The 15,868-nt window shown below is 37.7% G+C and overlaps 1 protein-coding gene across 4 annotated transcripts in view; it reads right to left on the bottom strand.

Annotated features, from left to right (window-relative positions):
- The window catches only part of gabra3 (gamma-aminobutyric acid type A receptor subunit alpha3), a 311,418-nt gene that overhangs the window by 65,317 nt on the left and 230,233 nt on the right, over positions 1-15,868 (bottom strand). For all 4 annotated transcript variants that reach the window (XM_062048129.1, XM_062048130.1, XM_062048131.1 and 1 more), the window contains one exon: positions 264-484. In XM_062048129.1, coding sequence (XP_061904113.1) covers positions 264-484 — 221 coding nt within the window. The remainder of the gene's footprint in view (positions 1-263; positions 485-15,868) is intronic.

The following is a 15,868-nucleotide window of genomic DNA, read 5'->3' as shown; positions in this document are numbered from 1 at the left end:
CCCATGGGCCTTGAATTCGACACCTGTGGCCTATAACATTAGTTTTACCAGTCCCAAAATATCACATTGCCTAAAAAGTGTGTAGAAACCTGTCAACATCCTTTTTTTCTGGAGAGGTTTGATAGAGCAAAATCAGATCATTGCCGTTTTTCTAATAATTTACTGACATTAAGTTAAGCTATTAAAGGTTTATAAATAAAACACTGCTCAGAAGTTCCACATACGTAAGCTTAAACTCATTAAAACATGCCAGTGTCTGCTACCTCATCGTGTAGAGAAGAGTGCCGTTGTCAACTAGTCGGAGAAGTTTGTTCGGAGTTGTCATGTTGTGGGCCACCGATTTCTTCCCGTTGTGGAAAAACGTGTCAGGTGTCCAAATCTTGCTTGCCAGGAGGTTGTTGAGTGGCAAAATCTGCATCGGTCCGTCAAATTTCAGTCTCTCATCTCTCCAACTCTGGCGGAAAAACACGTCGATGGTGTACTCCTGTGTGGAAGAGTGTACAAGTTTTGTTGTTTGCGATGACAGTTCACATATAAGGAATTTCATTGAAATAACTAATTCTGTTGATGGCTTTCGTTCTTCAAAGAAACAGAATAATAATATATCCACACGGCTCTCCCCGAAACAAATTTTACTTTGAAGTTACAGTGGCTCATAAGAATCCATTCATTCATTTTTTTACTGCTGTTCCTGTTCAGGGTCATGGAGAGCTTGAGCCGATCCCACACTTTGGAATGGTTGCCAGTCAATCGTATGTAGACGAACAAACAACCATTCACCCAAACATACATACACTTTTGACCATTTAGAGTCTTCAATTAGTAACGTGCATATCTTTCACTTTTAGTAAGAAACCAAAGTGTCACATTTGCATTTGAAAACATGGGAATTCTTCTGGAGAATAGGAGAAACAAACTACAATTACAACATGTTAATGGAAGCATATAACCTAACAAGGTAGTGTGCTGATGGAAAGACCCGATTGCTTACTATGGTGCAACTGTGTTTTTACTGATGTGCTTTTATTTTGAAGGCCTAACTTTAGTCTAGAGCAGAGCTATTCATGACACCATACCGGCACCCCCGAGTTCAGTTCAAAAGTTGGGAGACAAACATTTTTGCAGCAAAATCCTAATAACTTGGACCACTGTAAACACATTGGCAGATCTTAGCTTTGATGTTATATTGGTTCTGGCAAACATAGAAAACTGGGGTCCAATCCTGTGATTTACAACTGAGGCGTTCCTCAAGGCACCCATTTAGGTCCTCTCCTTTTTTAACTTTTTTTTCCTAATGTGAGTTATGTTCGCTAACTCGGGTGTTGCTGTAGCTTGTTTACTTCAGATGTAGTCAGTATTCATTTGTCCAATGTATTCAGTCATACTTGTAGTGTTCCTCAAGGACCCATTTTAGGTCTACTTATTTTCATCATTTTGGCCATTCAACTGGTGGCCCGCAAATTCACTTCAAAAATCTTTGTGTGAGAGACTCGCACTGGACACAGAGAGCTTTCATAGAGATGATCTTTGAAAATATTTTTTGTAGAAGGTTCTAAAAACAGCAGAGCTCTTCTGTAACTCTGACACGATAATAGACCACAATTAAATGTCCACCGTAGAGGACACTGATTTTTCAGGAATATAAAAAATACGACTAATAGTGAAGGGAGACGTCAGGCCTTCGATTTCCCCCAAACAATTCAGTTATATATACCTCGGCAACAGGATGTTACCGGGCAGAATGGAAGCTGTGCTGCTCTCACGATACTGAAGATACACTTTTTCATGTTAAAATACGGGAACTATAGGCGCCATGAGGAAAGAAGGGCAAAATACGGGAGTTTACCAAGGAAAAACGTGAGGCTTGACAAAATCCTAAACTGTCCTTATATTAACTCAGGTACAGTGGTACCTCAACCTAAGAGTGCCCCAACTTAAAAAGGCCCCATTATGCAAAACCAACTTTTCTCACCTATTTGTACTCGTTTTTTTGTATTTGGGATCTGCATAAGTCCCAGACATTTGAAATCAAACCGTGGAGGCATTGTGGAGATATTTATAAAACAATATTGCCTTCCTTCATACTTCCGCAAAAGCTTAGCTTCTCAAACATTTTCTGTTAGGCCCCCACCCAAGGTAGAAGACAATAATTTGCGCCCCCCACCCATTCTCCACCGTGATTGTAAATAGTATAATTTGTCCATAAAATTGTTATAACCATACCTCTGCATAACATTGTAAGCTTTGTAGGGGGGGGGGGGGGGGGGGGTAAATACTATTTCAATGTATTTTAAATAATTTCCATGGGAGACTTTGATGTGAGATACAAGTGTTTTGAGTTGAGAGCACCGTCACAGAACCAATTAAGCTCATAAACTGTGGCACTGCTGTATATGTTTATGCTTATACAAGTGTTGTTTAATCTTGTAACTGGTGAGTGCAACCAATCGTCTTTTACTGGCGTGCTTTACTTTGAAAAGGGCTGACTTTTTACAAGCTGTGTGTTAGCCAAATGTTGCCAACGCGGACTGGACAGAAAGCCGGGCTACTCCGGCTGACAGCATAACACAGGAAGGGGAAGATGCTGGGAAAGAAGGGGACAATAAAGACTGGTGTATATATTTATGGTATACCATAAATATAAGGCAACCCTTAATATATTCGTGAAAGTTCAATAACAAGGTTGCTTGTGTCATGATCCCATGCCCGGATCATGTTTTGTTTAAGTTTAGTATTTCCTTAGTTGTTGATTTAGTTCTGTTTTCAGCACTCGGGTTTGTGTTTCTTAGTTGCCATAGGTGCTGATTATTTTCACCTGCCTCTGTATAGTGGTTGGGACACTCACCTGCTCCCTGGTCACTAATCAGAGAGCTATTTATTCCTGCCTCTCGCCACACTCTGTCTGGCTGTTTTGTTTGCTTCACGCAACACTGATGTTCCTGTGCTAGTCTTTCTATAGCTTCCCGTGCCAGCGGCACGTTCCTATTTTTTGCATCCTTGCCTAGTTATGGTAATAAACCCTCTGTCTTACTTGCACGCTGCTTCCGAACGTCCATCTGCATCTTGGGGAACCATGCGACCCCGGCGTAATAGCTTAAATCAAATTAAGAAAGTCTAAGACTACCTACACCCCTTATCAAAAATACGAAATGATTCGTTCCACCTGGAATGCGGAAAACCTAACTTGGAACACTTCACTCAACCCGGACGTCATGGCGTCATCAATGCTCGCCTTTAAACATTCACACACAGCACCAGCATTTTGGAAAAAGGACAAAGTGATATAAGAAAGATGAACATATAATAAACTATTTGTGGCAGCGTAGGAGAAAGTCATGTACAAGTTTTACTTTTGCATCCCATTGCCCATAACTGTGGTGCATTCAATGACCCTCGATTAAACTTACAAACAACGGTGTCCACTGAAGATATTTAATATTTATATTTATAGAGTTCTGAAGTTTGTGTATATATATATATATATTTATATATATATATATATACATATATATGTATATACATATACACATATATATATATATATATATATATATATATATATATATATATATATATATATATATATATATATATATATATATATATATATATATATATATATATATATATATATATATATACAAATACATATACACATATATATACATAGATGAGTGGGGAAAGTTGTTTGGATTGGGTCATATATATTGATGCTGTTCTCAAGGCAATTTTAATTGAAATTTGTGATCATTGACTATCGATTCTTTTTTTCGTCCAAAAGAGGACAGCAATCCACAGGCGAATAAATTGAGTTAAAAACACACCATGGGTCAATTTTCTTGTTAACCTTGTGATGTCACGCTGGCTGCACTGAAGACTCTGTCCTACGTGAATCAGCTAATCACTACTTTACGCTCTAAAGTAAAGAAAAACTTGACAGGTTTATAATCATATTTAAGTTAACAACGATAGGTTATATGATTATTACATTTCATACTCATACCACTTAATATTATTCTTTAGGAGTCTTGTGTATGGGGGCCCAGAGTTTGGTACTATGCACCTGCTAGAAATAGACGGCTTTTTTTTTAAAGAAAAACACACCACTTTGTATTCAAGTAAATAGGGAACCTCTTTTTTCTATTGATAATTACAAGTATACTTATTAAAAACAACATTAGAAGAGTGTAAGAAGTACCCAGTCAAAAGAGAATATCTTTTCGGTTTTTGGTTCCATAGGAGTTAGTGCCATAGCAACAGTCTTCTCGTCAGCCGTGTATAGCAGTTGTGCGGACTAGAGTGATCAATAATTGTGCTTTTTGCTCATTCAATAAGGCTTTTCCGCAAACATTGAGATGGAACTGGCTTCTCTGTGAATGAAAGCCACAAACAAGTGATCACTTACTTAGCGGCAGGTCATCATCCTCAGCAAGGGATTTGTGAAGCCTCCACTCAACACATCAAAATGGCCTCTCTAAACAGTGCAGGTTGTTAATTGATGGACCTGACCTTGCAGCGGCCTGCCAACTAACAGAACTATAAAACAGTGATATTGCTTATGTCCTCAAAATAGCACACATACAAATCAGTTAGTGCTCACAGCAAGGACACGTGTGACAAGTGTTTGCCTTTAACCGTAAACCATTTGCAGTCACTGTTCAAATTGGAACAATGGCGTCATGTAGTGTACATCTATAAAATGTTATAAGGGTAATCCATCTGCTCTTATGCTAATCACATAAGATTGGATAAGGGGTTGTTTGCTCAGTGCATACAAGGCTGCAGAGACAAAAAAACACACACTGACACTAGAGGCCACTTGTGTTAACAATGAATTCTTTCAAAAGGAAAAAAAAAAAAAAAAATTCCAAAACTGGTATTGTTGTACTCAATACTCAGGACTCTGCAATAAAAACTAAACTGGCACTTTTGCAGAGCTTTTACCTTAGACTATTCACACCCCTGGCAAAGAAACCTATTTTGTTAGTTTTATTTGTTGCATAAGTCATTGACAAGGCACACCACACCAGTTTTTATTTTATTTTTAGTCATTTTTCAAAGAAAGATGTATGGATGTTTAAATGCAGAGATTGTTGATATTAAATATATGTGTATATATATATATATATATATATATATATATATATATATATATATATATATATATATATATATATATATATATATATATATATATATATATATATATATATATATATATATATATATATATATAAAGGCACACTTTTCTAATCAGACTTTTTTACTGGTCATTTTGAACTCTTCTAAGGTTCTTAAAATTGTATTGTTATTTTCTATATTATTTATTGCTATTATTACCACTATTATTCAAATTATTTTAGGTTTTTAATTATTTAAAAATGTATTATTTATATTACATTTTTACACATGTTCTATATGATTATTTTTTTACATATAAACGTGTAGTTCCACTCCATTGTGGACGCCTCAAAAGTGTCATTTTTTCTCAATCCTCAGTGCTTTGCCATGTCTTGTTATTGTCAATAGTGCTGTGCATGTGTTTTTTACCGGTGTAAAGCACTTCATATTTCAACTTGCCTGTGCACGAAAAGTGCAATGTAAATAAAGTTTTATTTATTGATTAATTGATGATGCATTTTGTGTGAACATGTGCAATTGTTTAATACAAACTACAAATAAAAAAATACTGAACCAATTTGTTAAATAAAAGTAGGGATGTCAAGGTTTGTTAAGCGAGTTAAAAAAAAAGTATTTTAATGGCGCAATTTTTTTTGGACGCGCGAATAATGTGTGCGCGTTCTGTGTGACCATGATTAGATCCCGTAAGCGCGGGAAAAATGTGGCTGCGTTCCAGTTGATTTTGACAAGCAAGCAGAAATCAACGAAGAAAAGGGTACAGTAAATGGCATACCCAGCTCCAAAATTTTCCTGACGAGACCAAAGCCATTTCCATCCACTGTTGCTGTGAGCCGAGTCATCACCGGAGCAAATTCAGATGAGTGGCGCTTCATCTCCGTGTTTAGATGTGGATTGTTAGGATCATGCTTTGATTTAAAAATGTTTATTAATGTAATCTGTGATATTTATTCTTAAGAAAAATCTAGTTCTGTTTATCAATTGAGGACTATAGAGAGGGGTCACATTGTCTGGAAGACTGAAATAATGTGTATATGCTTTTATAAAATGTTTTATAGCAGCCTCGCAATATTATATACATTATTACAGAAGGTTAAGGCATCGTCACACAGTGATATGAATATAATTAACCTGTACACACTACAGTATTTCAGTAGCATTTATTTAGGTAGAAATATGACAGGTTATACTACCAAACATCTTTGACAATCAAGGCATGACCACAACAATCCATATTTTGGGTTATTATTGCGCTAAGCTGGTATCTAAACACACAATTGTAGCTCCACTCCTCTGAATGCAAGTACTCCAGTAGCAGTGGACACAAATTCGATCGGAGACAGGGGCGCCGAAAAGGGGAGATGGATTCTAGGGGCCCATGATGGAGGGGGGCCCAGAGAGGCCCCTAATGATGATGAAATTATAATGTTGCCGCTGTGTTGGGGGCCCTGTAAAGATTCTTTTCATGGGGCCCCTAATCGGAGATACACAATCTGGCACGACAAAATTGTATATTTGTTGTCACTGAAAAGGTGTGTTTATGTCCATTTTGTTTTGAGTATTAAAAACAACATAATGTTTAACAAAAAAGCAAACAACATATCCAGTTTAATTGTGTTAGTATTATAACTTGAAAAGTATCTGTCAAAGGTACACTTACTAGGATAAAAAAAAAAAAAATGTATCTACAATTAATTGAAAGTTAACTATGGACAAAATGCAATTATTTGCGATTAAATATTTTAATCGTTTGACAGCCCTAGTTAAAGGTGAATATAAAACAGATTTTGATCTCCCCTATCAGGGGTTTCCACACTTCCTGTGCTCAACTTCCATTACTAAAATGTTGTTGTAAGTTCCACATGGTGGAACATCAAGTTGGAAGCACATAATGGTCCAAAAGATGACAAATTGAGAATCAGGGTAAATAATGAGACAGGTGTGTTTAAAATAATCAAAGTTTATTGGTTAAGACTAAGATTACTATTTATTGTTGATCTAGTTTATCAAATATTATCTTTAGTGACATTTTCTGGTACTGTATGAAAGCATAACATATGTTTTAGATTTACTATAAATATTTCATTTAAAGTTGGAGAGGTCTTAAAGACAATGCTACAAATAAATGTAATACTTAAATTTGTGCGTGGTTCAGTACTATCAGCAATCAATGGCGGTTTAAGCTATGGGCCAAATAGGTATTCCCTAGGGGCAGCGCAAGGATGAAAAGGAAAAAGATTCATACCGTATTTTTCGGACTATAAGGCGCACTTAAAACCCTTTCATTTTCTCAAAACTCGACAGTGCGCCTAATGTACATAATAATTTTGGTTGTGCTTACTGACATCCAAGCTATTTTATTTGGTACACTATGAAATGATAAGTGTGACAAGTTGATGGCAGTCACACATAAGAGATACGTGTAGACTGCACTATGACTCAACTCACCCAGGGAACTTTAGAGTTCCTGTTGGACGGTTTGTCACGGGACACATTTCCGGTGTTGTTGTTTCCGGATGAGGAGATGCTGCTCCGTTATTGATTTCAGTAAATTTTGAATGTCATTAAAACAGTTAGCTCCATCTTTTGACACTTCTTCCACCCCCGTCCTAGCACGCTACACCGCTACAACAAAGATGATGGAAAAAAAGACGCTGCTGTAGGTGAGCCACTTAAATAAGACTGCCCACAAAACGCCGCATCCTGAAGTGACTGTCAGAAAGTGGCTTGAAGATGATCTGTAAAACATAATCTATGCAACATTTTGATCAAAGAACCACCATTACATGTTATGTAGACCACAAGGAAGTGTTTTACATTTAGAAAAAAAATATATATATATGACCCCTTTAATGCGCCTTATAATCAGGTGCGCCCTATGGTCCGAAAAATATGGTACTTATTTATGCATGGCGTTCATTTGCTCATCAGATCAGAATATGCATGTTAAAAGAGCGTCCCTTCATACTGCTCACATGAATTTGATTAAACCAAACCATTTTTTAAACATAGAGCAAGCTAGAACCGCCACTGCCAGTACTCCCCAAGACAGTGATAAAAAATACAAAAAAACTGTATGAAATAAATACTGCTCTGACACTAAACAATATCTCCAAAAAGATAGAAATTCTGATGTACACTATATTGCCAAAAGTATATTTGGCCACCTGCCTTGACTCACATATGAACTTGAAGAGCCATCCTATTCCTAACCCATACGGTCCACCTTTTGCAGCTATTACAGCTTCAACTCTTCTGGGAAAGCTGTCCACAGTGTGTTTATAGAAATTTTCGACCATTTTTCCAAAAGCTCATTGGTAAGGTCACACACTGATGTTGGTCAAGAAGGCCTGGCTCTCAGTGTCCGTTCTAATTCATCCCAAAGGTGTTCTATCAGGTTCAGGTCAGGACTCTGTGCAGGCCAGTGAAGTTCATTCACACCAGACTATGTCATCCATGTCTTTATGGACCTTGCTTTGTGCACTGGTGCACAGTCATGTTGGAAGAAGAAGGGGCCCGCTCCAAACTGTTCCCACAAGGTTGGGAGCATGGAATTGTCCAAAATGTTTTGGTATCCTGGAGCATTTAAAGTTCATGTCACTGGAACTAAGGCCAAGCCCAACTCCTGAAAAACAACCCCACACCATAATTCCTCCTCCACCAAATTTCACACTCTGCACAATGCAGTCCGAAATTTACCGTTCTCCTGGCAACCTCCAAACCCAGACTCGCCCATCAGATTGCGAGATGGAAAAGCATGATTCATCACTCCAGAGAACCACTGTTCTAGAGTCCAGCGGTGACGTGCTTTACACCACTGCATCCGACGACGCTTCGCATTGGACTTGGTGATGTATGGTTTAGATGCAGCTGCTCGGCCATGGAAACCCATTCCATGACGCTCTCTGCGTACTGTACGTGGGCTAATTGGAAGGTCACATGAAGTTTGGAGCTCTGTAGCAACTGACTGTGCAGAAAGTCTTTGCACTATGCGCTTCAGCATTAGCTGACCCCTCTCTGTCAGTTTACGTAGCCTACCACTTGGTGGCTGAGTTGCTGTTATTCCCAAACTCTTCCATTTTCTTATAATAAAGCTGACAGTTGACTTTGGAATATTTAGGAGCGAGGAAATTTCCAGACTGGATTTGTTGCACAGGTGGCATCCTATGACAGTTCCACGCTGGAAATCACTGAGCTCCTGAGAGCGGCCCATTCTTTCACAAATGTTTGTAGAAACAGTCTCCATGCCTAAGTGCTTGATTTTATACACCTGTGGCCGGGCCAAGTGAATAGGACACCTGATTCTCATCATTTGGATGGATGGCCAAATACTTCTGGCAATATAATGTATATGAGTGATATTTGTGGGTGAATATGAAAATGTCAAACACACAGTTGCTTCAGTGAAATAATGTAGAATTACTTAAGATGCAGTGGTTTGTGGTCTTTTTTAGCTGTTTTTGTCATGTGCTGGCATGGTTGCAGGCGGCAAGACCCTAAGATGCAGGGATAGCAGGCGATGTGCAAGTAACAAGCCCTTTAAATTAGGGACAGCGCAGGAACAAAAATTGAGAGAGCAAACGAATAGCTAGTGCACAAAGGCACAGTAGACAAGGAGTCCCCTGATCACTAATCAAGACAAGGTGTGGAGAACAGCTCTCAGAAACAGTGTTGAAGGCACTGCAAGTAAAAAAAAACAACCCCAAAAACAGGAAGTGAAACAAAAATATGAGCACTTGACAGGAAGAAACACTAAACATAGGAAAACAACACAACACAGTAGTGTTAGTGTGCATCATTTTGATACAGATGACACAAGTTGAAGCAGATTCGACTTTAAAGGGTTTAGAAAAGCTTTAAACTTACACCGACATGTTGTGATGATCGAGTTAACGTGTGTATCTGTGTGTCTTGTGTAAACTGACGAACTCTGTCACCCCTCTCGCTTTTAGCTTCTTTTTAAGCTCTGCAGGGCTGTTTTCTCACAGCTTACAAGGTTGATCCTCTGCCAGTGTTTTTTTTTGTTTTTTTTGTCATTCTTTTCAGTTTTTGTTGGCCTTGTAATTCAAGATCTGGGACAACTACAGAAACAACATTCCCTTCACAATCCTTTCAGAAATATTTGGTTTTACACATCCGTACATATTTTTACATAATAGCACATGCTTCTTTCAATGAGAGATTCTATTCAGTGTCTTCTTTTATGAGTAAAGGATCTGAAGTTAAATCATAAGTCTGAGCTGAGGAGCCAATCTCCATGCATGTTTACCACAGTCGCTGTAATTTTTGTACATTCAGTTACACCCATAAAATGTGTCAATATGAGCTTGTGCAGCAGCATCTAAATGGGTTCAATGTTTATTCATGTCTGCTCGGCTCTATGGATAAGACTGACCGACGGTTACATTTATTGCTATTAGCTTCGTAAAAAGCACACAAAATGTAAGTGACCTATTTTCTCTTCTGCTTCCAATAATGTGGTTACACATTTTTTTATGCATATTCAGACAGTGTCTACATTCATTATGAATAATGGAAATTAGACTCCGCAGAGTACTTGACAACACAGATCCTCCCTTCTTAAAGGAGGTACCATACTGTGCTGCATTTCTGACTAGATATATATACACTCCAATTGTAAGTATGTCATTCAGGGGTTTATTGGAGCAGTATATTCTACAAACAAAATGAATTTGTTGAAAATACGATATACAGGGTGTCCATAATTGAACAAATTTACTATAACAGCAAAAACATTGCGTACATTATTACAAAATGAGGAATAATTATTGCATTTTTTTGCCTCATTTAACACAGCTCTATAAGGGCACCATTAGTTGCATGAAGAATATTGCGGCATTTTTTTTTCTAGTGAATGAGGTGGTCATAGGAAATTGGGCCATCACCTCTATCAACACTAATCTAAGGCATCAATGTTTACTTTAAATAGCTTAGCATATATCAACCGACAAGTATATTGGATTAGTTTTAGCCGAGCAAAGAACATCAAAGTGCCCCATCCCCCCGCATCCTTCGATTTTACTGTATGTGGCCGTCAGTCCCAATGGATGTAAATGAAAATGACCCCTGTGGTGCCCATTAAAATCCAGGGCCGGGAGGTGGCATTAGTGGGGCAGTACAAGTACCTGGAAGTCCACTTGAACAGCAGACTGGACTGGTCTGGAAGGACAACAGCAAAGCTGTATACAAGAAGGACATGAGCAGACTCTTTTTCCTGAGGAAGCTTAGGTCCTTTAATGTGTGCAGCAAGTTGTTAACTATCTTTTTTCAGTCTGTTGTGGCCAGTGCCCTGTACTTTGCAGTGGTTTGTTGGGGGAGCAGCACCAGCAAAAGGGACTTAAACCAGATTGACAAACTAATACGGAAAGCCGGCCAAACTATTGGCACGCAGTTGGAGGCGTTTGTGTCAGTGAGGGACAGGAGGACACTGGACAAACTGCTGGCCATCATGGACAATCCTGCCCACCCACTCCACCAGACAATTAAGGGACAGCGGAGCTCATACTCCAACAGGCTCCTTCAGCTTCGTTCCCACAGTGTTTGATTCAAGAACTCCTTCATTCCGCACTCCATCCAGCTGTATAATCACTCGCCATACCTGACATTACCTGACCGCTTCCATGTTGATACCTCTCTTTGTTTATAATGTATATTTTCTGCTGCATCTGCTCTCTATTTTATGCTGCCCTTTCCTTTTTTTTTTTGCTGCAGCTGTTACACATACTGTAATATTGTACATGGTAATTGGGATTTGTTGTATATTATAGACATTATAAAAAATATAATATAATATATTAATATAATATATCAGTATATATTATATACTGTATATATAATATGTACATATATGTACATATATGTTATATTTTATATTGCTACTATGGTACATTTTTAGTCTACTTAATACCTGCATTATCCTTTCTATCATTACCCTTTCCATCCTTTGAAACTGAGCTAATGTGTGGAACAATTTCCCTTGTGGATCAATAAAGTTTGTCTAAGTCTATGTCTAAGTCTAATGTATACCGTGCACCAGTAATTTTTGGGTAGGTTATGATAATTTTATAATAATTACAAATAAGGAAGCAATACCCCATGAAGGTTTTTAACACAACAATATTTCCTCCTAGAACCATAAGTTACGCACACTAATCAGAGTTACTGTCAGTTTGAAGTGAACGCCACTGCACATACGACCGCCACTATGGCGCGCTTCACCAACCTGAATCCTCTAAGCGATCCAATAATCCACAGGACAATATTATTCCATTAAAAGAAGGGAATATTTTCAATAATTACTGGGTCTTTTTATTTATACAATACACACACGACTCAGACAAATATACGTTGGTGGCTGTCAACACTGGCTTCCAGTCCGTAACTCAAATAGGTCTGTGTGCAACATAAACACAATGTTACAAAATGCACACCCACCGAACATGCTAATTGATTGTATTGATTTATATAGTATACATTTGTTATGAGATTTCATGTTAAAGGTCTGTGATTGATCACGAATACCATACACTACTACTATTTGACTTTATTATTTAATAAATAGTATTTAAAATATTATTATAGGGACAAGCGATAGAAAATGGATGGATGTACTGAAAGTAAAAACATGGTGATGGGTCTGTGTGGTTTTTACAAGATGATGACATAACAACTGCATTGCACCTTGCACATGCACACACATAGTTGACTTGTTTAAGACCTAAAAAGCAGGTGTTGATAACATATTTCCCAGTTGTGAGATGTTACATCATGATGCTGCTGGTGTTTCTCCTGTGCTTATATATATATACTTTTTTTTTCCACATCTTTATTTATACAAATTACATGTAGTACCAATATGAGTACCAATGAATACCGGCATCAATTAAGAATATTGTAATATTATACATACATGTCCTTTAAAACAGACTTTGAAACAATCTTGCAGAATAGTTGTATTTGTAAATTGGGACAATGTTGATGTCCAACATTGGATCCGAGTTGTTGTTTGGGAAATTACCAAATTTTAAAGGTCAAATCAACATCACAACCGGACATTAAATAATCATTGTCAAAAAGCATGTTGTTTCAGTGTTGTATTTGTGTTGTAGAATATTGGGTGGGAAATGACCAAAATTCAATGGTCAAATCAACATCAGAACACAAAATTCTCAAAAAGCATGTTGTTTCAACGTTATGTTTGAGTTGCTCAATGTCAGGACCTAATTCAACAAGTTCTCAATGTTGTTTTAATGTTTTGTGCCGACTGGGACACCATCAGCAGCTCCTCTTTATTTTAATCTATACATGTGTGCGGTTAAAACATTAGTTTAACATCCTTGACTGGCATTATCGACTCATTGCGTATGGTGCAAACTCGCAGTGCTGCCTCGCCAATTTCTTTCGACAATTTCTTTCTTTAATTCAATGACTATCATTCACTTTTCCTTCTCACTACTGTCTTTTACACTCACTTTCTTCGTTTTCATTGTTGGAAAACAAATGTCTTGCTAACTAATAGCAAAAAAGCTGCTAAGTGAGACACCGGATGTTTTGGTCTGATATTACGGGGTTCACTGTGACATTCATTCGCCAACTAGCGGCGGGGACTCTCGAAAGCTGAATTTTTAGTCACAACCTACACTAAAGTAAAAAAAATCCAAATAGACGAAAGACAGCTTGTATACCAGACAACTGGGGAACTCAAAAACCAAGTTACCACTGTATTTGTAACTTTTTTTTTTCTTTTAATTACATCAATTATGTTTTGTGATTTATCAGTACAAACATAATTGTGTGGTATTGGAACTAAATGGTGCAGAACTGTTAAGATTTATTGATCATGAACATGATTATTTTCTTATTCATTCCTCGTAACCTTACTGTTTGTTTACGAGTTCCAATAATCCCACCTAAAATTGTGTAAAACATGCAGGGGATTAATTTTTTCCCCCTCAACTTGGCAAAGCTTTTTATTTGTTTGCTCGTTTTGAACAGAATTCGTCAATAAACATAGGGGATTAATTTCCCTCATTGATGTCTTTTAATCTGCGCAGTTAAATAATGTATATTGTTTTTGGCTTGTGGCCCTAATGAGAATGCGCATGAGGGTTGGTTTGTCCACCTGCTGTCTGCTTCTCTGCAGCAACCTTACAGAAGCCAAACCAGGAACAAGAGGGGAGATAGTCGAGGCTCCCTGCTGGTTTCCCAGCAAGAGATTGCCCACATCTACTACAATATACATTGCAACTGCACACACCAAGCATCCTTTTGCTCACACTATTATATTTTCTTGTTCTCTTACACACTCTTCTTGCTCAGATCCTCTATGATTTACTTATAGTTATTGGATTTTTTTTTAAATTATTGCCTGCTCCTTGTCAGGACTTTAGGATGCATTTTCTATATTTTTTACTTTCACTTGTCTGATGTTTTTGCTTTAATTCGATAAATAAAATATTCAAACAGCATCTGGATCAGCCATCTGTGTTTGGATTAATCACTTTCTATTAGTTGCTACCTGGCCTACGCCTGCTGCAAACTGCATGCGTGGCCAAAGCGTCGCTTTAACATTAAGCTCCCAACAGCAGGGTATCAAAGGAGAACTGCACTTTTTTTTTGGAACCTTGTCTATCATTCACAATCCCTATGTGAAACAAGCGCATACATTTTTCTTTTGCTTTATGCATTTTAACTCATAAATCAATCAATCAATGTTTATTTATATAGCCCTAAATCACAAGTGTCTCAAAGGGCTGCACAAGCCACAACGACATCCTCGGTACAGAGCCCACATAAGGGCAAGGAAAACTCACCCCAGTGGGACGTCGATGTGAATGACTATGAGAAACCTTGGAGAGGACCGCATATGTGGGTAATCCCCCCCCCCCCCCCCCCCCTCTAGTGGAGACCGAAAGCAATGGATGTCGAGTGGGTCTGACATAATATAAACAAACGCTAGCAATAGGTGGCTCTAAAAAGTGCTCTAAAAACAACCAACATTTGCATTAACGTTTTATAAACACTACATGCTGTAAGTATATACGTAATGTAGTAACAGGCCAATTAATAATAACATGTGCTATTTACATATTTTAGTCATTTTAAGCATACAGCAACGCATTGATTTCACAGGCACCTCACAATGTTCACCATTTCCTTCAACATAAACAACACCACTGTTAATTGTGGCAGACTGCATGAGAGACAATAACGACTACTTTGGAACAAATCCAGAACTTTATATTTTTTAGCCTAAATAATACGGAGAATGAGCTACAAGTTTTAGTGATAGGCAGATTCAGCTCTAGTAAAACACTAAGCATCATGTCCTGCAGCAGTATTGTTAAGTGCTAAACAAGAAATACAATTTACAAACATAATAAAACCATCACTTACTGGACAATGTCTGTTTTCATTGGGATACGTACTGATGGGATGTTTTTATCTTTCAGCACAAGACTTGTGTTCCCTGCTTAGATGATTAACTAATCATAATCCTCACTCCTCAGGTAAAAAAAAAGAAAAAGGTGGAAGAAAAAGAGCATTTTGTCACGTCTTCCTAGCGATGTCTTCGGGTCTAAATTGAAGGTCAAAGTTGACCAAAGTGTGAGGCATGATATGTAAACTATAGCACACATTTTACCAACTTAGAGCCGATGCAGGAGCTCAGTATGTCAATAGCTGTATAAATCAGTTACTTCTTGGAGAT

This window comes from Entelurus aequoreus, linkage group LG05 (genome assembly GCF_033978785.1).
Source record: "Entelurus aequoreus isolate RoL-2023_Sb linkage group LG05, RoL_Eaeq_v1.1, whole genome shotgun sequence".
NCBI classification, from domain to species: Eukaryota; Metazoa; Chordata; class Actinopteri; order Syngnathiformes; family Syngnathidae; genus Entelurus; species Entelurus aequoreus.
The sequence above is the reverse complement of the archived record's forward strand: the minus strand, read 5'-3'. Positions and strand labels throughout refer to the sequence as shown.